The 22,820-nt window shown below is 65.6% G+C and overlaps 3 protein-coding genes across 3 annotated transcripts; 1 reads left to right on the forward strand and 2 right to left on the reverse strand.

Annotated features, from left to right (window-relative positions):
• Positions 1-47: 47 nt before the first annotated feature.
• TAFAZZIN (tafazzin, phospholipid-lysophospholipid transacylase) lies at positions 48-896 on the reverse strand. Its single transcript, XM_068169799.1, is given in 4 exon segments — positions 48-57; positions 418-693; positions 779-861; positions 864-896. Coding segments are annotated over 4 exon segments (402 nt in total).
• A 1,060-nt stretch (positions 897-1,956) lies between these two features.
• Positions 1,957-12,525, forward strand: WDR13 (WD repeat domain 13). The gene is given in 16 exon segments (XM_068169800.1): positions 1,957-2,113; positions 4,132-4,159; positions 4,161-4,379; positions 5,422-5,483; positions 6,325-6,452; positions 7,730-7,785; positions 7,787-7,879; positions 7,881-7,961; positions 7,963-7,995; positions 7,997-8,044; positions 8,914-9,021; positions 9,024-9,096; positions 9,859-9,991; positions 10,583-10,637; positions 10,639-10,714; positions 11,666-12,525. Coding segments are annotated over 16 exon segments (1,413 nt in total). The 5' UTR covers positions 1,957-2,072; the 3' UTR covers positions 11,845-12,525.
• Positions 12,526-13,505: 980 nt separating this feature from the next.
• On the reverse strand, positions 13,506-21,235 carry SUV39H1 (SUV39H1 histone lysine methyltransferase). Its single transcript, XM_068169774.1, is given in 7 exon segments — positions 13,506-13,677; positions 13,680-13,738; positions 14,821-14,950; positions 17,670-17,816; positions 18,947-19,651; positions 20,259-20,407; positions 21,196-21,235. Coding segments are annotated over 7 exon segments (1,293 nt in total). The 5' UTR covers positions 21,215-21,235; the 3' UTR covers positions 13,506-13,593.
• Positions 21,236-22,820: the final 1,585 nt, after the last annotated feature.

Raw genomic sequence — 22,820 nt, forward strand, 5'->3', positions numbered from 1 at the left:
GACCACCAAGATGCCTCCCAGCACCCCTGGGACCCCTTCCAGCACCCCTAGAGAGCCCTGGGGACCCCCAAGAGTACCTCCCATCACCCCAAAAGACCCCCAAGATGCCTCCCAGCACCCCCTGGGACCCCCTCCAGCACCCCTAGAGAGCCTTGGGGACCCCCAAAGTACCACCCATCACCCCCAAAGACCCCCAAGATGCCTCCCAGCACCCCCTGGGACCCCCTCCAGCACCCCCCAGATCCTCCTGGGGACCCCCAAAATGCCTCCCAGCACTCTCTGGGACCCCTTCCAGCACCCCCAGATCCCGCTGGGGCCCCCCAAAGTGCCTCCCAGCACCCCCTGGACCCCACTCCAGCACCCCCAGATCCTCCTGGGGACCCCCAAAAATGCCTCCCAGCACCCCCTGGGACCCACTCCAGCACCTCCAGATCCCCCTGGGGTCCCCCAGGACGCCTCCCCCGACCCCCTGGGCCCCCCCCTCCGGCCTCCCCCCCCCCGCGGGGGCGGTGCAGCGCACCCCAGAGGTGGGGGTCGTCCATGCAGGAGGCGTGGTTGGAGAAGGTGAGCAGGGGGGTGCGGGGCCCCCTGCGCTCCACCAGGTCGTGCAGCACCTCCGCGTTGTGCACTCGCAGCCGGTTCAGGTAGCCTGCGGCCCGGGGCGGGGGGGGAGGGGGGAGGGGAGGGGAGGACAGACAGACAGACACAGGGGCGGTGGGGGAGGGGCGCGGCGGCGCCGGGGCTCCCCCCCTCAGCCCCCCCCCCCGGCCCGGGGCGGCACTCACGGGTCCAGAGGCAGCTGTAGGTCCCCACCAGGCCGGTGACCAAGCGGCTGGCCAGCAGCCAGCCCCGCGCCGGGCCCCCGCCGGGAACGGCCAGCTCACGGCCAGCGGCATCCTGCGGCCATGGCCCGGCGGCGGCGGAGCCCGGCGGGGAGCGGGAACGGAACGGCGCCGGGGCAGCGGGAACGGCGCCGGGGGAGCGGGAACGGCGCCGGGGGAGCGGGAACGGCGCCGGGGGGAGCGGGAACGGCGCCGGGGGAGCGGGAACGGCGCCGGGGGGAGCGGGAACGGCGCCGGGGGAGCGGGAACGGCGCCGGGGGCAGCGGGAGAGGGCACCGGGAGAGGGCAGCGGGGGGCAGAGGGAACGGCGCCGAGGGACCGGGAGAGGGCACCGGGGGGGAAGAGGGGAGGGGAGCAAGGGGGAGGATGGGAAGAGGGCTGGGGGATGGGGGGGAGGAGGGTCACGGAGGGACGAGAAACGGCGCCGAGGGACCGGGAGAGGGCACCGGGGTGGGGGGGGGAAGGGAGGGGAGCAAAGCAAGGGTCACGAAGGGAGCAGGGAACGGCACCAAGGGACCGGGAGAGGGCACGGGAGAGGAGGAGTAGAGTGAAGCAAAGGTCACGGAGGGAGCGGGAACGGTGCGGAGGGACGGGAGAAGCGACCGGGGGGGAGGAGAGGAGGGGAGCGGGAGGGAGGAGGGGGAGAGGGCTGGAGGGTGGGGGGGGAGGGTCACGGAGGGAGCGGGAACGGCGCCCAGGGACCCGGAGAGGGCAGCGGGGAGAGGGCAGCGGGGCTAGGGAGGGTCACGGAGGGACCGCGGGAGGGAGGGCACCGGGGAGGAGGGCAGGGGAGCGGTGCGGTGCGGGTCACGGAGCGCCGGGAACGGCAGCGAGGCCCAGCCCAGAGCCTCCCCCGAGGGCCTGCAGAGCCTCGGCCGCCGCTGCTGCCGTAAAGCGCGGCGCGCGGTCTGACCGCTGCGGGCAGGAGCGGGGGGCGCCGTAAAGCGCGGCGGGAGCCTGTGGTGGTGCCCCACGGCCGCGCTGCCGTTAAAGCGCGGCGGGAGCCTGTGGTGGAGCCCCGCGGCCGCGCTGCCGTAAAGCGCGGGCGGGCCGCTCGCCGCCCGGAGCCGCAGGCGCCGCGCTGCCGTAAAGCGCGGGGCGGTGTCGCAAAGCGGGCGCGGCGGCAGGGCTGCCGTGAAGCGCGGCGGGGGCGGCGGCGGCGGCGGCGGCGGCCTCGGAGCGGGCTCGGCCAGCAGCGCCGCGGGGTCCCGGCCCGGGCTCGGCGCCGCCATGGCCGCGGTCTGGCAGCAGCTGCTGGCCCTGGACGCCAGGTGAGCCGCGGGGGGGCGCCTGCGGGTCCCTGCTGCCCACTGCTCCCCGGGGGTCCCTGGTGCCCAGGTCCCTGCTGCCCACTGCTCCCCGGGGGGTCCCTGGTGCCCAGGTCCCTGATGCCCATTGCCCTCTGGGGGTCCCTGATGCCCACTGCCCCCCGGGGTCCCTGATGCCCAGGTCCCTGATGCTCATTGCCCTCTGGGGGTCCCTGATGCCCACTGCCCCCCGGGGTCCCTGATGCCCAGGTCCCTGATGCCCATTGCCCCCTGGGGGTTCCTGATGCCCACTGCCCCCCGGGGTCCCTGATGCCCAGGTCCCTGCTGCCCACTGCTCCCCGGGGGTCCCTGGTGCCCAGGTCCCTGATGCCCATTGCCCTCTGGGGGTCCCTGATGCCCACTGCCCCCCGGGGTCCCTGATGCCCAGGTCCCTGATGCCCATTGCCCCCTGGGGTCCCTGCTGCCCCACTGCCCCCCTGGGGTCCCTGGTGCCCAGGTCCCTGGTGGCCACTGCTCTCTGGCACCCCTTTTTACCCGCTGCTCTGTACTCTGTGCGCCACTCTATGCCCCTCTGTGCCCCCCTGTGCCCCCCTGTGCCCCTTGCCCCTGCTCACCCCGGTGCCCGGCAGGTACGCTGCATACCACATGCCACAGTGCCCTCTGTCCCACTCTGTGCCCCCTGTGCCCCCCTGTACCCCCCTGGCACCCCCTTTACCTTTCTCTCTTTACTCTCTGTGCTCTCTTGGCACCCCTGGCACCTGCTTTATTCTTTTCTCTTTACTCTCTGTGCCCCCCTTGGCACACCTGGCACCCCCTTTACTCTCTGCTCTTTACCTTCTGTGCCCCCCTGTGCCCCCTGGCACCCCTTTTGCCCTCTCCCTCTGTACTCTCTGTGCCCCCTGGCACCCCTTTTGCCCTCTCCTCTTTACTCTCTGTGCCACCCTGGCACCCCTGGCCCCTGCTCACCGTGGTGCCCGGCAGGTACGCTGTGTACCGCACGCCGCGGTGCCCTCTGTGCCCCCCTGGCACCCCCTTTACCTTTTCATCTTTAGTCTCTGTGCCCTCTTGGCACCCCTGGTACCTGCTTTATTCTTTTCTCTTTACTCTCTGTGCCTCCTTGGCATCCCCTTTCCTCTCTGTTCTTTACTCTTTGTGCCCCCTTGGCACACCTGGCACCCCCTGGCACCCCCTTTACTCCTTGTTCTTTACTCTCTGTGCCACCTTGGCACCCCTGGCACCCCCTTTACTCTCTGCTCTTTACCCTCTGTGCCCCCCCGTGCCCCCTGGCACCCCTTTTACCCTCTCTTCTTTACTCTCTGTGCCCCCCTGTGCCCCCCTGGCACCCCCTGGCACCCCTTTTACCCTCTCTTCTTTACTCTCTGTGCCCCCCTGTGCTCCCTGGCACCCCCTGGCCACCCCTTTTACCCTCTCTTCTTTACTCTCTGTGCCCCCCTGTGCTCCCTGGCACCCCCTGGCACCCCTTTTACCCTCTCTTCTTTACTCTCTGTGCCCCCCTGTGCCCCCTGGCACCCCCTGGCACCCCTTTTACCCTCTCTTCTTTACTCTCTGTGCCCCCCTGTGCTCCCTGGCACCCCCTGGCACCCCTTTTACCCTGTCTTCTTTATTCTCTGTGCCCCCCTGTGCCCCCCTGTGCCCCCTGGCACCCCTTTTACCCTCTCTTCTTTACTCTCTGTGCCCCCCCTGTGCCCCCTGGCACCCCCTGGCACCCCTTTTACCCTCTCTTCTTTACTCTCTGTGTTCCCCTTGGCACTCATGGCACCCCTTTTATTCTCTGCTCTTTACTCTCTGTGCCACCCTGGCACCCCTGGCCCCTGCTCACCCTGGTGCCCGGCAGGTACGCTGTGTACCACACGCCGCGGTGCCCTCTGTGCCCCCCTGGCACCCCCTTTACCTTTTCCTCTTTAGTCTCTGTGCCCTCTTGGCACCCCCTGGCACCCCCTTTACTCTCTGCTCTGTGCCCCCTGTGCCCCCTGCCCCTGCTCACCCCTGGTGCCCGGCAGGTACGCTGCGTACCGCACGCCGCGGGTGCCCGCAGTTCCGGACGCAGTACGTGCGGCGCCGCAGCCAGCTGCTGCGGGCGGGGGCGGAGGCCTGGGGGTGCCAGGAGGCCGCCCGGCGGCGCTGGTACCTGCGGCTCCGTGCCAGGCTGCTGGCCCAGCGCTTCGGGGCCCTCTCCGAGCCGGGCGCCGGCCGTGCCCACAGCGGCAGCGCCCTGCGCGCCAGCAGGAGCACCCTGGACAGGATGGAGGTAAGGGGGGGTGGGGGAGGGGTGGGCGTGGGGAGAGGGGGGGGTGCCCCTTTGCTGCCCCTCTGGCAGCCCTTGGTGCCCATCTGGTAGCCCCTGGTGCCCCTTTGGTAGCCCTTGGTGCCCCTTTGGTGCTCCTCTGGTAGCCCCTGGTGCCCCTTTGGTAGCCCTTGGTGCCCCTCTGGTATCCCCTGGTGCCCCTTTGGTAGCCCTTGGTGCCCCCTTGGTGCCCCTCTGGTAGCCCCTGGTGCCCCTTTGGTAGCCCTTGGTGCCCCTCTGGTATATCCTGGTGCCCCCTTGGTAGCCCCTGGTGCCCCTCTGGTAGCCCCTGGTGCCCCTTTGGTAGCCCTTGGTGCCCCTCTGGTAGCCCCTGGTGCCCCTTTAGGTAGTCCTTGGTGCCCCTTAGTGCTTCTCTGATAGCCATTGATGCCCCTCTGGTAGCCCTTGGCACTCCTCTGGTAGCCCTTGGTGCCCCCTTGGCACCCCTCTGGCAGACCTTGATGCTCCTCTGGTAACCCTTGGTGCCCCCTTAATGCCTTTTTGATACCCCCTGGTGCCTGTCTGGTAGCCCCTGGTGCCCCTCTAGCAGCGCTTGGTGCCCCTTTGGTAGTCCTTGGTGCCCCCTTAGTGCCCCTCTGGTATCCCCTGGTGCCCCTTTGGTAGCCCTTGGTGCCCCCTTGGTGCCCTTCTGGTAGCCCCTGGTGCCCTTCTGGTAGCCTTTGGTGCCCCTTTGGTAGTCCTTGGTGCCCCCTTAGTGCCCCTTTGATACCCTTGGTGCCCCTTTTGTATCCCCTGGTGCCCCTCTAGTACCCTCTGATAGCCCTTGGTGCCCCCTTGGTGCCCCTTTGGTAGCCCTTAGTGCCCCCTTCATACCCCTGGGGCCCCCCTGGTAGCCCTTGGGGCCCCTTTGGTAGGCCTTGGTGCCCCTCTGATTGCCCTTGGTGTCCCCTTAGTGTCCCTTTGATACCCCCTGGTGCCCCTCTAATATCCCTTGGTGTCCCTTGGTGCCCCCCTGGCACCCCCTGGCACTGTGCCCTCCCCATAGGACTTTGAGGATGCCCCCCGGGGGCAGCGGCGCCCCCTGAGCAGGGCAGGGCAGCAGGAGCGGTGAGGGGGAAGGGAGGGGAGGGGGGAGAGGGGAGGGCAGGGGAGGGGGAGGGAGGGGTCTTGGGAGTGTCAAGGGTGGGAGAGGAAGGGAGAGGAGGAGGCTGGTGGGGAGGGGAAGGAGGGAGGCAGGCAGGGGGCAGGCAGGGGGCTCGGGGGGGGCAAGGAGGGGGAGGAGGTCAGGGAGGGGTCAAGGGGGGTGGGAGTCAGGGTGGAGGTTTGGGGGTCAGGAGGGGATCAAGGGGGGGTTCAGGGAGGGGGGGTTGGGGAAATCAGGGTGGGGGCCAAGAGGAGGCTTGGGAGGCTCTGACCCCTCCCCCTTCCTTTTTCCCCTTCCCCTTCCCTTTTCCCCTTCCCTTCTCCTCTTCCCTTCTTTTCTCTTTCCCTATTTCCTCTTCTACCTTCTTCCTTCTTCTTCTCCCCTTTGTCTCCCCTTCTCTCTTCTTCTTCCCTTCTCTTCTTCTCTTGTTTCCTTCCCTTTCCCCTTCTCCCTCTCCCCTTCTCCCTCTCCCCTTCTCCCTCTCCCCTTCTCCCTCTCCCCTTCTCCCTCTCCCCCTTCTCCCTCTCCCCTTCTCCCTCTCCCCTTCTCCCTCTCCCCTTCTCCCTCTCCCCTTCTCCCTCTCCCCTTCTCCCTCTCCCCTTCTCCCTCTCCCCTTCTCCCTCTCCCTTCTCCCTCTCCCCTTCTCCCTCTCCCCTTCTCCCTCTCCCCCTTCTCCCTCTCCCCTTCTCCCTCTCCCCTTCTCCCTCTCCCCTTCTCCCTCTCCCCTTCTCCCTCACTTTCCTCTTCCCCCTTCCCCTTTCCCCCTTCCCCTCCCCTTCCCCCTGCCCTGCCCCGCGCTGGCAGTGCCCCCGGGGTGGTGCCCACGCCGCTGGCAGAGGCCAGCAGGGCCATGGCTGGGGGCACCTCCCTGAGCCAGAACTATGAGTTCCGAGGAGTCTGCCACGTGTTCGACCAGCACAGCGACAGCCCCGGTGAGGGCCGCTGGGGGGCGCTGGGGGGGACTGGCAAAGGACTGGGAGAGCCTGGGAGGGATTGGGAGGGAGTGGAGGGGCACTGGGAGGGACTGGGGGGGATTGGGAGGGACTGGGAAGGAATGGGAGAGACTGGGAGGGGATTGAGAGGGGATGGGAGGGGATTGGGAGGGACTGGGAGGGATTGGAGGGGGACTAGGAGAGCCTGGCAAGGACTGGGAGGGACTGGACAGGGACTGGAGAGGGAATGGGAGGGGATTGGGAGGGGATTGGGAGGGTACTGGGAGAGGGATTAGGAGGAATGGGAAGAGACTGGAGAGGGTTAGGAGGGACTGGGAGAGACGAGGAGAGCACTGGGAGGCACTGGAGGGGGACTGGAAGGGGGACAGGGAGGGACGGGAGAGTGACTGGGAGGGGATTGGGAGGGAGTGGGAGGAGACTGGGAGGGGCTGGGAGGGGACTGGGAGGGAGTGTCATGGACTAGGAGGGGCTGTGCTGGCCGGGGGCTGGCCTGGGGCCTCAGCGTCGCCCCCTGGTGGCAGTGCCCAAGGTGCAGTTCGCTCACCACGACCGGCACCTGCTGGGTGTGGAGCTGCACTGGGAGGGACTGGGAGGGACTGGGAGAGACTGGGATGGAGTGGGAGGGGACTGGGAGGGATTGGAGGGGGATTGGGAGGGAGTGGGAGAGACTGGGGGGGACTGGAGGGGCACTGGGAGAGAGTGGGGGGGGGAATGGGAGAGACTGGGAGGGGACTGAGAGGGGATTGGGAGAGGACTGGGGAGGGATTGCAGAGGGACTGGAAGAAACTGGGAGGGGACTGGGAGGGACTGGGAGGGATTGGAGGGGGACTGGGAGAGACTGGCAAGGACTGGGAGGGCCTGGACAGGGACTGGGAGGGGATTGGGAGGGACTGGGAGGGGACTGGAGGGCACTGAGAGGCACTGGAGGAGGACCAGGAGGGACGGGAGAGTGACTGGGAGGGGGATTGGGAGGGGACTGGGAGGGAGTGGAAGGGAGTGGGCGGGGCCGGCATGGCCTGGGCGGGGCGGGGCTGGGCTGGCGCCTCAGCGTCGCCCCCCAGTGGCAGTGCCCAAGGTGCAGTTCGCTCACCACGACCGGCACCTGCTGGGGTGTGGAGCTGCACTGGGAGGGACTGGGAGAGACTGGGATGGAGTGGGAGGGAACTGGGAGGAATTGGAAGGGGACTGGGAGGGGATTGGGAGGGGAGTGTGGGCGGGGCAGCGCTGGCGCCTCAGCGTCGCCCCCCCGGTGGCAGTGCCCAAGGTGCAGTTCGCTCACCACGACCGGCACCTGCTGGCCTGCTGCTCGCTGGGACGGGCAGCATCTCGGTGTGTGCCGGCTGGGCCCGGGGCCGCCGGCGGTGCTGCGGGTGCTGCGGGGGCACGGCGCCGGCGTGGCCGACCTCGACTTGGTCGCTGGCCAACGACGTCCTGGTCTCGGCCTCGCTGGACGGCAGCCTGCGCCTCTGGGCCCCGGGGCCGGGGGCTCTGCATCCGCCGCGTGCCCGACCCCGACGGCGCCCCCCCTGCTCTGCTGCGCCTTCCAGCCCCTCAACAACAACCTCACCGTGGTGAGTGCCCCCCGAGCCCCTGTGCCAGTCCCTGTGCCAGCCCCTGAGCCCCTGTGCGAGCACCTGTGCCAACCCCTGTGCCCCCGAGCCCCTGTGCCAACCCCCAAGCCCTTGAGCCCCTGTGCCAGCCCTGAGCCCCTGTGCCAGCCCTGAGCCCCTGTGCCAACATGTGCCAACACCCAAGCCCCTTTGCCAGCCCTGAGCCCCTGTGCCAACCCCCAAGCCCCTGAGCCCCTGTGCCAGCCCTGAGCCCCTGTGCCAACCCCCAAGCCCCTGAGCCCCTGAGCCAGCCCCGAGCCGCTGTGCCAACCCCCGAGCCCCTGTGCCAACCCCCAAGCCCCTGAGCCCCCTGTGCCAGCCCCGAGCCCCTGTGCCAACCCCCAAGCCCCTGAGCCCCTGTGCCAGCCCTGAGCCCCTGTGCCCAACCCCCAAGCCCCTGTGCCAACCCTGAGCCCCTGCTCTCAGCCCCTGTGCCCCTGCTGCCAACCCCCAAGCCCCCTGTGCCAGCCCTCAGACCCTGCTCTCAGCCCCTGTACCCCTGAGCCCCTGCTGCCAGCCCCTGCCCACCCCCGAGGCCCCACTGCCTGGTCTGGGGGTGCCAGGGTGGGTGCCCCCTGTGTCTGGGGGGTGCCAGAGTGGGTGCCCCCTGGATCTGGATATACCAGGGTGGGTGCCCCCTGGGTCTGGGGGGTGCCAGGCTGGGTTCCCCTAGGCTCTGGGGGTGCCAGGCTGCGTGCCAGGCTGGGTGCCCCCCAGGTGCGTTGGTGCCAGGCTAGGTGCCGGGGGGGGGGGTGCCTCTGGGCCTGGGGGGGGTGCCCCCTTGGTGCCCCCTGTGCCAGGCTCCCTGCCCATCCCCCCTCCCCCCCCAGGTGGGCAGCGCCAGGCACACGGTGCGGGTGGTGAACATCTCCACCGGGAAGGCTGCCAAGGGCGGCACCGGGCGGGTGCCAGGCAGGGTCCTGGCGCTGTGCTTCGACCCCCCCCGGGAGGGGTGCTGTGGGCAGGGGACGACAGAGGCTCAGTGAGCAGCTTCCTGTGCGACCCCAACACAGGTACGGGGGGGGGGCTGGGGGCGTTCCGTGGGTGCCAGGCTGGGCCTTGGCCTCCTCTGTGTCCCTGGGTTGGTACCAGGCCGGTGCCAACCTTCTCTGGGTGCCAGGCCTGGCGCTGTCCCCCGTGGGTCCCCTGGGTTGGCGCCAGGCCAGGTGCTGCCCTGGTGTGGGTGCCAGGCCGGGTGCTGCCCCTGGTGTGGGTGCCAGGCTGGGTTTCAGGCCGGGTGCTGCCCTGGTGTGGGTGCCAGGCTGGGTGCTGTCCTGGTGTGGGTTTCAGGCTGGGTGCTGCCCTGGTGTGGATGCCAGGCCGGGGTGCCAGGCCGGGTGCTGCCCTGGTGTGGGTGCCAGGCTGGGTTTCAGGCTGGGTGCTGCCCTGGTGTGGGTGCCAGGCTGGGTGCCAGGCTGGGTGCTTGCCCTGGTGTGGGTGCCAGGCCGGGTTTCAGGGCTGGGTGCTGCCCTGGTGTGGATGCCAGGCTGGGTGCCAGGCCGGGTGCTGCCCTGGTGTGGGTGCCAGGCCAGGTGCCAGGCTGGGTGCTGCCCTGGTGGGGGTGCCAGGCTGGGTGCCAGGCTGGGTGCTGCCCTGGTGGGGGTGCCAGGCTGCTTTTCAGGCTGGGTGCTGCCCTGGTGTGGGGTGCCAGGCCAGGTGCCAGGCTGGGGTGCTGCCCTGGTGTGGGTGCCAGGCTGGGTGCCAGGCCGGGTGCTGCCTTGGTGTGGGTGCCAGGCCGGCCCTGAGCCCGGTGCCCCGCCGGCAGGGCAGCTGAGCCGCGCGGGGCAGGGTGCTGGTGCAGCCTGGCGGTGCCATCACCTCCCTCAGTGCCAGGGCCTGGGCCAGCAGAGAGGCTCCTGACCCCTCCCTGCTGCTCAATGCCAGCCCAGACCGACTGCTGCTCTTCAGGTGGGCACCATGGCGGGCACAGCTGGCACCACAGCTACCTTGGGGCTCTCCTGTAGGGTAGTGGAGGAGGAGGAGGAAGGGCTTGGGGGGTGGCAGGGGGGAGGGCTGTGCCAGAGCTTCCCCAGCATGGGGTGGGCATGGTGGTGGGCACAGGGTGGGCACAGTTGGCATCCAAGCTGCTTTGGAGGTCTCCTGTAGGGGTGGTGGAGGAGGAGGAGGGCTTGGGGGTGCCAGGGCTGAGGTTGTGGCACAGGGTGGGCATTGAGGTGGGCACAGGGTGGGCACAGCTGGCATGAAAGTCCCTTTGGGAGTCCTCCTGTAGGGTGAAGGAGGAGGAGGAGTTGGGGGGTGCCAGGGCTGAGGCTGTGGCACAGGGTAGGCATTGAGGTGGGCAGAGGGTGGGCACAGGGTGGGTACAGGTGGCACCAAACCCCCTGTGGGAGTGGAGGATGAAGGGAGAGGAGGGCTCAGGGGTGCCAGAGGCTGAGGCTCTGCCAGAGCTTGCCTAGCACAGGGTGGGCACCAGAGGGGGGCACAGGGGTGGGGCAGGGGGTGGGCCCAGCTGGCACCACAGCCCCTGTGTGCCCCCAGCCTGGTGCAGGAGGAGGGCTCAGCGGTGCCAGGGCTGAGGCTGCGGCGCAGCTTCCCCCACCAGGCACCGAGGGCACCACCTGCGGAGCTGCTTCTGCCCTCTGATGTCCTTCCGCCAGGGAGCCTGCGTGGGTAAGGGGCACCGGGGGGCACCAGGGGGCACCAGGGGGGCTGGGCTGGCACCAGGGGACCTGGGGGTTGGCAGTAAGGGCTGTGGGGATGGTGCCAAGGGGGCTGGGCTGGCACCAGGGGACCTGGGGGGATGGCACTAAGGGCTGTGGGGATGGTGCCAAGGGGGCTGGGCTGGCACCAAGGGACCTGGGGGGTTGGCACTAAGGGCTGTGGGGATGGTGCCAAGGGGGCTGGGGTGGCACCAAGTGACCTGGGGGGTGGCGCTAAGGGGGTCTGGGGGGTGGCACCAGGGGGGCTGGGGTGGCACCAAGGGACCTGGGGGGTGGCACTAAGGGCTCTGGGGGTGGTATCCAAGGGGGCTGGGCTGGCACCAAGGGACCTGGGGGTTGGCACTAAGGGCTGTGGGGATGGTGCCAAGGGGGCTGGGGTGGCACCAAGGGACCTGGGGGTTGGCGCTAAGGGCTGTGGGGGTGGCACCAGGGGGGCTGGGCTGGCACCAGGGGACCTGGGGGTTGGCACTAAGGGCTCTGGGGGGTGGCACCAAGTGACCTGGGGGTTGGCACTAAGGGCTCTGGGGGTGGCACCAGGGGGGCTGGGGTGGCACCAAGTGTCCTGGGGGTTGGCACTAAGGGCTGTGGGGATGGTGCCAAGGGGGGCTGGGTTGGCACCAAGTGACCTGGGGGGGTGGCAAGAGGGGGCCTGGGGTTGGCACCAAGAGAGGTGGGGGTGGTGAAAATGGGGCTGGGGCTGGCAGCTGGGGCTCCTGGCTGGCACCAGTCCCCCCCGGGGCTGGCAGCTGGGGCTCCTGGCTGGCACCAGTCCCCCCCGGGGCTGGCAGCTGGGGCCCCTGGCTGTGCGCAGCCCCCCGGGGCGGGCCCGGGGGGGGCCGGGGGGCGGCGGGCAGGCGCCGGGTGCCCGCTGAGGGGGCCGGTGCCCCGCAGTGACGGGCAGCAGAGGACGGCTCGGTGCTGTTCTTCGACGTGGGGCGGGCGGCGCGCGCCAGCCTCAACGCGCTGCAGGGGCACGGCGCCGCCGTGCTGGCCGTGGCCTTCAACTGCGACGAGAGCCTGCTGGCCTCCAGCGACGCCAAGGGCACCGTCATCGTCTGGCGCCGCCAGAGCGCCCCCTGACCGCCTGCCCGCCGCCTGGCATCGGCCATGGCGCTCATAGACCTCCCCCCCCCCATGCCAGGCTGGCATCATCCCTGGCATTCACAGCCCTCCCGGTGCCAGGCTAGCATCAGCCCTGCCCCATGCCAGCCCTGCCATCAGCCATGGCATTCATAGACCCCAACCCCCACCCCCATGCCCACTTGGCATTGGCCCTGGCACTCATAGACCCTCCCCCCCCCCCCCGTGCCAGGCTAGCAATCGGCCCTGGCACTCATAGACTCCCCTGTGCCAGGCTGGCATCATCCCTGGCATTCACAGCCCTCCCTATGCCAGGCTAGCATCAGCCCTGGCACAGCCCTGCCCCATGCCAGCCTGCCATCAGCCATGGCATTCATAGGACTCCCCCTGTGCCAGCCTGGCATCATCCCTGCCACTCATAGCCCCCCCCCCCCCCCAGTGCCAGCCTGGCATCATCCCTGGCACTCATAGCCCCCCCCCAGTGCCAGCCTGGCATCAGCCCTGGCACTCATAGACTCCCCCTGTGCCAGCCTGGCATCATTCTTGGCATTGGCACACCCCCCCCGTGCCCAGCCTGGCATCATCCCTGCCACTCATAACCCCCCACCCATGCCAGCCTGGCATCATTCTTGGCATTGCCAGACCCCCCCCAGACCCCAAATAAAGCTCTCCTGGCATCAACCAAGCTCCTGAAGGATCCTGTGCCAGCCTGGCATCATTTTAGGCATTGGCAGACACCCCCCACCCCGCCCCTCGAGACCCCAAATCTCTCCTGGCATCGACCTTGGCAATGACAGACCTCTCTGTGCCAGCCTGGCATCATTCTTGGCATTGACAGAGCCTCTGAGAGCCTCCCCCCGCCTTCCAGCCTGGCACTGGCCCTGGCACTGGCTGAGGTCTGGTGTACCTGCCAGGCAACATCCCTGGCATTGCCAGCACCTCTGAGACCCCCCCAGTGCCAGCCCTGGTGCCACATGACACCATCCTTGGGATTGCCAGCCCACCCTTGTGCCAGCCTGGCATCATCCCTGGCACCCCTAACACCCCTGAGATCCATCCCCCCTCCCCAGTACCTCTGGCACCATCCTTGGCACCTCCCACCACCCCATGCCCCCCCCTCCCCCCATGCCCACAGCAGGCAGAGGCCACAGGGGTTGGCTGGCAGTGCCCTGTTGGTGCCCAACCCACAACACAGGAACTTGGCAACACCTGAGACCCACCCTGTGCCCAGCTGGCACCACCCTTGGTGTCCCCCAACCACCCTGAGACCACCCCCCCCCAAATGCCCCCCCCCGCGCCCCCCTGGCACCATCCTTGGCATCCCTAATACCTCTGAGACTCCCACAATGCCACCCCTCTGCCCCACCTGCCACCACCCTCTGGCATCATTACCCCCCAAGGCCACCCCTGTGCCCACCTGGTGTCTACCTGGCACTGTCCTTGGCATTTCCAACCCCCCCTTCTGCCAGCCTGGCATCATCCCTAGCATCCCAAATACACCTGAGACCCCCCTCACTGCCATCCCTGCGGCCCGCTCTGGCACCACCCTTGGCCTCTCCAACACCCCTAAAACCCTCCCTGCACCCACCTGGTACCACCCTTGGCATCTCCACCACCCCTGAGACCCTCCCTCTATCCACCTGGTACCCTCTTGGCACCTCCCCCTGCCCCATGTCTGCCTTCTCCAGTGCCCACAGCAGGCAGAGGCCACAGGGGTTGGCTGGCAGTGCCCTGTTGGTGCCAGGCCCCTCAGCAGAGGAACTTCCGGCAGGTGCCAGCTCCACACTTGCACTCCATGCGCCCCCTGGCACGGGGGGACCCCCCCTGGTGCCCCCCCAGATGCCAAACCCGAAGTTGGAGTCCATTTGGCTGCTCTCAGCGTCCACTGGGTCCACTGCAGGGGGCACAGGGGTGGGCACAGAGCAGGGGGGCACAGGTTGGCACCTCGGGCTACTCAAGTGACCCCTCGGTGCCAGGGGAGCCCTTGGTGCCCACCTGGTGCCCACCCATGGCCAGAGAGGGAAGGTGAGGGGGGGAGGTAGGGGGAGGTGCCAACAGAGCTCTGGGGTGGCACCGGGGGGTCTAGGGTAGCACTGAAGGGGCTGGGGTGACACAAAGGGGACTGGGGGTGGGGAAGGGTGCTATGGGCCAGCCATGGTGGGGCACTGTGGGTGCTAGGGGGTGCTGTGGAGCGGCCATTGGGCACTAGGGGGCATGGTGGGGCAGCAACAGGGCATCCATGGGGCACTAGGAGTCTGCTATGGGGCACTCTAAGGTTGCTAAGTGGCTCGATGGCCACGAGGGGTCATTGTGGATTATGGGGCTGCAATGTGGTGCTCTGGCCGCCAGGGGTCACCGTGGGGCACTACGGGGTTGTTAGGTGGCTCTATGGGGCTGCTATGTGGTGCTATGGCTACCAGGGGTCACTATGGGGCTGCTATGTGGCGCTCTGGCCACCAGGGGTCACCGTGGGGCACTACGGGGTTGTTAGGTGGCTCTATGGGGCTGGTATGTGGTGCTATGGCTACCAGGGGTCACTATGGGGCTGCTATGTGGCTCTATGGGGCTGCTATGTGGCGCTCTGGCCACCAGGGGTCACCGTGGGGCACTACGGGGTTGTTATGTGGCTCTATGGTGACCAGGGGTCACCGTGGGGCACTAGGGGGCTGCTATGGGGCTCTATGGTGACCAGGGGTCACAGTGGGGGCACTAGGGGGCTGCTATGTGGTGCTATGGGGCTGCTATGCGGTGCTATGGCCACCAGGGGTCACTAGGGGGCTGCTATGGGGCTCTATGGCGACCAGGGGTCACGGTGGGGTACTAGGGGGGCTGCTATGGGGCTCTATGGTGACCAGGGGTCACAGTGGGGTACTAGGGGGGCTGCTATGGGGCTCTATGGCGACCAGGGGTCACGGTGGGGCACTAGGGGGCTGCGGGTGCGGCACTGTGGGGCAGCAGGGGGCGCTGCGTGCTCACCTCTCATGCGGTAGTCGAAGGTGAGCTCCTCCCCGGCCCGGATGTGCCTGGCGCTGAAGAGGGCAATGCGAGGCAGCCGCGGGTCCAGGTTCTCGATGAAGACATTGAACACCTGCAGGTTGGGCTCACACTGCCCGGGGGGGGAGGCAATTAACGGCTAATTAGAGCCCTAATTAGCGGCTAATTAGAGCCCTAATTAGCGGCTAATTAAAAGGTAATAAACGGCTGAGCAAGAGGGAGCCAGAGGTGCAGGTTCTCGGGGAGGACACTGAATGCCTACGGGTCGGGCTAGCATGCAAGGGGGTTATTAATGGGTAATTAATGACATATTAACACTTAATTAATTGCTGATGAGTAGCTAATTAACGGCTGTTAGCATGTGATTAACGGCTAATAATTGCTGATCAAAGGCTGATGAATGCCAGCCCCTGGGTCCAGGTTCTTGATGATGGCCTTGGAAGTGTGTAGGTTGGGCTTGCACTGCCAGGAGTTAATTAATGGCTAATTGAGGGTTAATTAGAGGCTAATTAATAGCTTACTAGTAGCTAATTAGTGGCTGGTTAACAGCTGATTAAACGCTGATTAATGGTTAGCTAAAGATGATTATCTGTTGATTAATGGCAGCCATGGGTCCTGAGGGTTGGGCTCACACTGCCCAGGGGGCAATTAATGGCTCATTAAACGTTAATTAAGGGCTAAGAGAAAGGCTAATTAATGACTGGTCAATGACTAATTAGCAGAAGCCCCCCAGGTCCAGATTCTCAAGGGAGATGTTGAAGAGCTGCAGGTTGGGCTACCACTGCAGGGGGGAATTAGTGGCTAATTAATGACTAATTAAAGGCTAAATTATAGCTAATTTAGTGCCAGTGAACTGCTAAAAAAAGGCTTATTAATGCCAATTAAACGGGTAATTAATAGCAGCCCGATGGTCGGCCATTAGCGGTTGTAGGATGGTCATTAGCAGCTCATTAGTGGTTATAGGCAGCTCATTAGGTGGCCATTAGCGGACATAGGAAGCTCATCAGCGGCCACTAGTGGCCACAGGCATCTCACTAGCGGCCACTAGCGGCTACAGGCAGCTCATGAAGAGCCTGCAGCAGCTACAGGCAGCTCATTAGTGACTCATTAGCGCTTATAGGCAGCTTACTAGCAGCCACTAATGGCTATAGGCAGCTAACTAGCGGCCACTAGCGGCTATATGCAGCTCATGAGCCGGCTGTAGCGGCCATCGGCTGCTCACAAGTGGCCACAGACACCTCATTAATGGCCATTAGCAGCTATAGGCAGCTCACTAGTGGCCACAGACACCTCATTAATGGCCCATTAGCAGCTATAGGCAGCTCACTAGTGGCCACAGACACCTCATTAATGGCCATTAGCAGCTATAGGCAGCTCACTAGTGGCCACAGACACCTCATTAATGGCCATTAGCAGCTATAGGCAGCTCACTAGTGGCTACTAGCAGCCATGGGCAGCTCATGAGTGGCCGCTAGCAGCTATAGGCAGCTCACTAGTGGCCATCAGCGGCTATAGGCAGCTCATGAGTGGCCACTAGCGGCTATAGGCAGCTCATTAGTGGCCACTAGTGGCTATAGGCAGCTCATGAGTGACTACTAGCGGCTATGGGCAGCTCACTAGTGGCCACTAGTGGCTAATGGGCAGCTCACGAGTGGGCACTAGCAGCTAGAAGCAGCTCATTAGTGACTCATTAGCGCTTATAGGCAGCTCTCTAGCGGCCACTAACGGCTATAGGCAGCTCATTAGTGGCCACTAGTGGCTATAGGCAGCTCATGAGGAGCCTGTAGCAGGTACAGGCAGCTCATTAGTGACTCATTAACCCTTATAGGCAGCTCACTAGCGGCTATATGCAGCGCATGAGCAGCCTGTAGTGGCCACAGTCAGTTCACTAGTGGCCACTAGCAGCTATATGCAGCGGCATGAGCAGCCTGTAGTGGCCATAGTCAGTTCACTAGTGGCCACTAGCAGCTATAGGCAGCTCATGAATGGCCACTAGCAGCGATAGGCAGTGGCATGAGCAGCCTGTAGTGGCCATAGTCAGTTCACTAGTGGCGACTAGAGGCTACAGGCAGCTCATTAGTGCCTATAGGCAGCTATTAGTGGCCATTAGCAGCGACAGGCATCGCATTAGTGGCCACTAGTGGCCATAGCGGCTATATGCAGCTCATGAGCAGCCTGTACCCGGCTACAGGCACCTCAGTGGCGGTCACTAGCGGCTACAGGCAGCTCATTAATGACCTATAGAGGCTACAGGTAGCTCACTAGTGGCCCAGAGTGGCTATAGGCAGCTCTATGAGTGGCCGCTAGCAGCTATAGGCAGCTCAATAGAAGCCTCTAGTGGCTACAGGCAGCTTATTAGTGACTCATAAACACTTATAGGCAGCTCACTAGAGGCCACCAGCAGCTATAGGCAGCTCACTAGAGGCCACTAGTGGCTACAGGCAGTGCATGAGGAGCCTGTAGCGGCTATAGGCAGCTCACGAGCAGCTACAAGCAGCTCACAAGCGGCCACTAGTGGCTAGAGGCAGCTCTTCAGTGACTCATTAGTGCCTATAGGCAGCTATTAGTGGCCATTAACAGCGACAGACATCTCATTAGCGGCCACTAGTGGCCATCGCGGCTATATGCGGCTCACGAGCAGCCTGTAGCAGCTACAGGCAGCTCAGTAGCGGCCACTAGCAGCTCTGGGCAGGGGACCAGTGGCCACAGGCAGCTCATTAATGGCCCATAGCAGCTACAGGCAGCCCATTAATGCCCTCTAGTGGCTAAAGGCAGCTCATTAGTGGCAAGCAGCAGCCTCCAGCAGCCAACGAGGGGCGGGGGTAACGCACGCTGTGGTTGACAAAGTGGGAGATGTTGCCGTAGCGCGCCGCGTCCACGGTGTACACATCCTCCACGTAGTCCAGGTCGAACAGGTAGGTGGCGCCCTGCCGGTCGTACTCCTGCCCCCGCCGCTCCGCCTCCTCCGTCGTGATGATCTGCGGGGGAGGGGGGGTCAATTAGCGCCCGTCAGGGTTAATTGGCTGATGAGGGGGGCTGGCTGGGGGGCCGGCTCTGGTGGATGGTGTGGCTCAATGGGGGCTCATTAGAGACTTGTTATTGGATTAGCGGTGGCTTGTTGGCAGATTAGTGGTTAATTAGTGGCTCATTAATGATTTGTTAACGGGTCATTAGCGTCTCATTAGCAGGTCATTAAAGGCAGCTTAATAGCCAAGGGATGGCTTGTTGGCAGCTTAATAGCGACCTGTTAACAGAGGGGTCAGGGTGGGGGGTTGGGAGGGCTCAGGTCAGAGAGAGGATCAAGGAGGGGGTCAGGGTGGGTGAGGTCTATGGAGGTCAGGAGTGGGATTCAGGCAGGTGAGGAGGGGGTCAGGGTGGCAGCTGGGAGGGGTCAGAGTGGAGGGGTTGAAGAAGGGTCAAGGGGGCTCAGGTCAGGGAGAGGATCAAGATAAGTGAGGAGGGGGTCAGGATGGGGGTTGGAGTAGATCAGAGTGCAGGAGTTCGGGGGGGTGGGGGGGTGGGGTCAAAGGAGCTCAGGAGCAGGATTGGGGTAGGTGAGGAGGGGGTGGGTAAGGAGGGGGACAGGGTGGGAGTGGGGAGGGATCAGAGTGCAGGGGTTCAGGGTGGGGGGGGTGGGGTGGAGGTCAGCAGCAGGATTCAGGTGGGTGAGGAAGGGATGGGTCAGGAAGGGGTCAGGGTGGTAGTGGGGAGGGGTCAGAGTGGAGGGGTTGAGGAAGAGTCAAGAGGGCATAAAGGGAGGTCAGGAACAGGATTCTGGCAGGTGAGGAGGGGTGGGTCAGGAGTGGGTCAGGGTGGGAGTGGGGAGGGGTCAGAGTGGAGGGGTTGAGGAAGAGTCAAGAGGGCATAAAGGGAGGTCAGGAACAGGATTCTGGCAGGTGAGGATGGGTGGGTCAGGAGTGGGTCAGGGTGGGAGTGGGGAGGGGTCAGAGTGGAGGCATTCAGGAAGGGTTGGGGGGTCAGGAGAGCTCAGATCAAGAAGAGGGTCAAGGGGGCGGCAAGGGCGGTCAGGGGGCGGGATGCAGGACAGGTGAGGAGGGGCTGGGGGGGCGGGTCCGGGGTCGGGACGGGGTGGCCCCATGCCGCTCACCTCCCCCACGTACTCCATGACGAAGCGGTGGCTGCGGATGCTGTGCAGGGTGCGCACGCCCCAGCCGCGGCCGTCGGCGGTGCGGAAGATGCAGAGGCAGCGCCGCTCGCCCCGCCCCGCCGCGCCTCCCCCCGCCGCCTCCCCGCGGCGCTGCACCACCCGGTTGGGGCAGTCCCGGCCGCAGCGGCAGCGGGAGTTGCACTCGAAGATGGGCAGCCCGGCCCGCAGCCGCAGCCTGCCCCCCGCCGTGTAGGGGAAGGGGATGCGGGAGGCCCCCGGGCAGCACCGCCCGGCGCAGCCCTCCCGGTAGCAGTCGCTGCACTCGCAGCCCGCCGCCACCGGCGTCACCTCCACCCCGGGCCCCAGCTTGTAGTCTTCGCCGTAGACGAAATCCCGGGGGGGTCCCTGCAGGTCCACTTCGTTCTCCACCACGATCCGCAGCCCCCCGCCCCCTCCCCCGCTGGAGCTGTTGAGGAGCCGCTCCCAGCGCTGCAGCTCCCGGCGCTGCTCCGCCTTCTGCCGCAGGTAGGACGCGGCCCGGGGGGGCAGGCCCCGGGGGCCCGGGCGGAAAGGACCCCCCGGGGCCCGGCTCAGGTCGAGGTGAAGCTGCCGGAGCAGCCCCGGGCACCGCAGGTTCTTTTTGGGCTCCCAGGTGTTGGAGCTCTCAGGGTACCCCTCCCACTTCACCAGGTAGAAGTCTTCGTCCTGGAGGGGAGGGGGGGCAGGGGGGAGGGCAAAAAGAGGCTGGGGGGGAGGCTAAAGGGGCTCGAAAGGGGCTGGGGGGGATCTAAAGGGGGGGGCTGAGAGGGAGTCCACAGTGGGAATTGGGGGGCTGGGGGGGGCCGGGTAAAGGGGGAATTGGGGAGGGCAGGGGGTCTCTCAAAGGGGACATTTGGGGTCTGGGGGGGTAAAGGGAGAATAGGGGGATGGGGGGGCTCTAAGGGGGATATTGGGGGCCAGGGGGAGTAAAGGGGGAATAGGGGGGCAGGGGGGCTAAGGGAGGAATATGGGGAGCTCAGTGGGACTCTAACGGGGTATTTGGGGCCCCGGGAGGGGCTCTAAAAGGGGAAGTGAGGGGGGTGGGGTGATAAGGGGGGGGGGAATTGGCGGGGGGGCTGGAGGTCTCTAAAGGAGGATATTTGGGGTCTGAGGGGGGGGCAAAGAGGGAAATGGGGGGAGGCAGAGAGGGGCTCTAAAGGGGCAATGGAGTGGGGGCGCTGAGGGGGGTATAGGGGGCAGGATTTGGGGTTGGGGGCATCCCAGTGGCACCGGGGGGGCGGGGGTCCCGGTGCCGCCGGGGCTCGTCCCTGACCTTGACCCTGCGGTAGTCCAGCAGCTGCTCGACCTCGAAGTGCCGCCGCAGCGTCCGGCGGCTGACTCCCAGCGCCGGGCACCGGAGGCGCCGCAGCCGGCAGAGCTCCGCCAGCTGCCGCCAGGACGATTTGCAGCTCACAGAGCACTCTGCCGGGGGCGGGGGGTGACACACACGCCGTTACCGGGGGGAGAGAAAGGGAGGGGCTCAGAACCCTCCTCCGTGTGCTCCCCCCGGCACCGGCAGCGCTGGAGCCGCTCCCAGCCCCGGATCCGCCCTGCCCAGGACCGGAATCTTCCCCAGCGTCCCGGCCCCGGCTCCCCGCTCCGCTCCCAGCTGCTCCCTCCCCGGTCCCGGTCCCGATACCGAGTGCCCTCTAGGTCCTGATTCCCTTCCGGTCCCGGTCCCGGTCCCGATTCCCCTCCAGCCCCGATCCGGATCCCGGTTCCGGTTGCACTCTGGTCCCGGTCCCAAGTCCCCCGCCCGGTTCCGGTCCCGGTCCCGATTCCCCTCCAGCCCCGATCCAGTTCCCGGTTCCGGTTGCACTCTGGTCCCGGTCCCGAGTCCCCCGCCCGGTTCCGGTCCCGGTCCCGATTCCCCTCCAGCCCCGATCCAGATCCCGGTTCCGGTTGCACTCTGGTCCCGGTCCCGAGTCCCCCGCCCGGTTCCGGTCCCGGTCCCGATTCCCCTCCAGCCCCGATCCAGTTCCCGGTTCCGGTTGCACTCTGGTCCCGGTCCCGAGTCCCCCGCCCGGTTCCGGTCCCGGTCCCGATTCCCCTCCAGCCCCGATCCGGATCCCGGTTCCGGTTGCCCTGTAGCCGCGGTCCTGGTTCCGATTACCCTCCCGATCCCGATCCCCCGCCCGGTTCCGGAAGCGGTCCCGGTCCCGGTCCCGGTCCCGGTCTGGTTCGGCTCCGGGCCGCCGTCCCGCGCGCACCTTTTAAATTTTCCGCCATTTCTGTTCCTCTTCCGCCTCCTCTCCCTCCCTGACGTCACTTCCGCTCCTTTCCCTCTCGTCTACGTCACGTCCGCCCGGCGCGGCGCCTGTTCGCCTCCCCGCTCCATTCCGCGCTTCCCATTGGTTGAGGCGCGACCTCATTTGCATAGGAGGCGGTGCCGCTGCCGGCGCTGCGCGCAGCGTGGGCAGCTCAATATCGGCTGAGCAACGGCTGCGGAGCGGCGCCCGGGGGCTGGCGGAGGGCGGACTGAGGCTTCATTAAGGGCTAATGAAGGGCTCATTAATAGCTAATGAAGGGCGCATTAGGGGCTAATGAGGGGCGCATTAGGGGCTAATGAAGGGCTCCTTAATGGCTAATTAAGAGTGCATTAGGGGCTAATGAAGGGCTACTTAATGGGTAATAAAGAGCTCATTAGGGGCTAATGAACTGCTAATGAACGGCTTCTTAAGGGCTAATGAAGGGCTCATTAGGGGCTAATGAACGTCTAATGAAGAGCTCCTTAATGGCTAATGAAGGGCCTATTAGCGGCTAATGAAGGGCTCTTTAATGGCTAAAGAAGGGCGCATTAGGGGCTAATGAAGGGCTCCTTAATGGTTAATGAAGGGCACTTTAGGGGCTAATGAATTGCTAATGAAGTGCTCCTTAATGGCTAATGAATGGCTCATTAGGGACTGAAGGACGGCACTGAGGCTACGTTAAGCGCTAATGAAGGTTAATTAACGCCTCATTATGGACTAATGAACAGCTCTCTAATTACCAGCTCCTCAAGGGCTAATGAAGGGCTCATTAAGGCCACATTAAGGGCTTTTTAATGGCTCTCCACAGGCTAATGAAGGGCTTAATTAAGGCTGATTGAATGTCTCTTTAAGGGCTGATGAACGGCTAATTAGGAGCTAATGAAGGGCTCGTTGGGGACCAATGCTCTTAAGGTCTAAGGATCGCCTCATTATGGGGTAATTAATGGCTTAAGGCTCATTAAAGGTCAGCTGTGCCTCATTAAGGGCTGACTGCCACTTTATTACTCGCTAATTAAGGGCAGGGCTTGGCAATGGGGGGGCAGGGGGCGGCATTGAGGGAGTCCATACTGGGAAGCCTCAACCCCGTCCCAGTCCATACTGGGAGCCCCTAACCCCCCCTCAGTCCCCTCCCAGTCCATACTGGGAGCCCCTAACCCCCTCCCAGTGCCCTCCCTGTCCATACTGGGAGCCCCCAACCCCCTCCCAGTGCCCTCCCAGTCCATACTGGGAGCCCCCAACCCCCTCCCAGTGCCCTCCCAGTCCATACTGGGAGACTCCCAACCCCCTCCCAGTCCATACTGGGAGCCCCCAACCCCCTCCCAGTCCATACTGGGAGTCCCTAACCCCCTCCCAGTGCCCTCCCAGTCCATACTGGGAGTCCCCAACCCCCTTCCAGTCCATACTGGGAGTCGCCCAACCCCCTCCCATCTCCCTCCCAGTCCATACTGGGAGCCCCCAACCCCCTCCCAGTCCATACTAGGAGTCCCCCAACCCCCTCCCACCTCCCTCCCAGTCCATACTGCAAGCCCCCAGTCCCCTCCCAGTCCATACTGGGAGCCCAGTTCGAGGCCTCAGCTTTATTCAGC

Source organism: Melanerpes formicivorus, unplaced genomic scaffold, assembly GCF_026170545.1.
Source record: "Melanerpes formicivorus ecotype bairdi unplaced genomic scaffold, bMelFor1.0.p_v2 SCAF_224, whole genome shotgun sequence".
NCBI classification, from domain to species: Eukaryota; Metazoa; Chordata; class Aves; order Piciformes; family Picidae; genus Melanerpes; species Melanerpes formicivorus.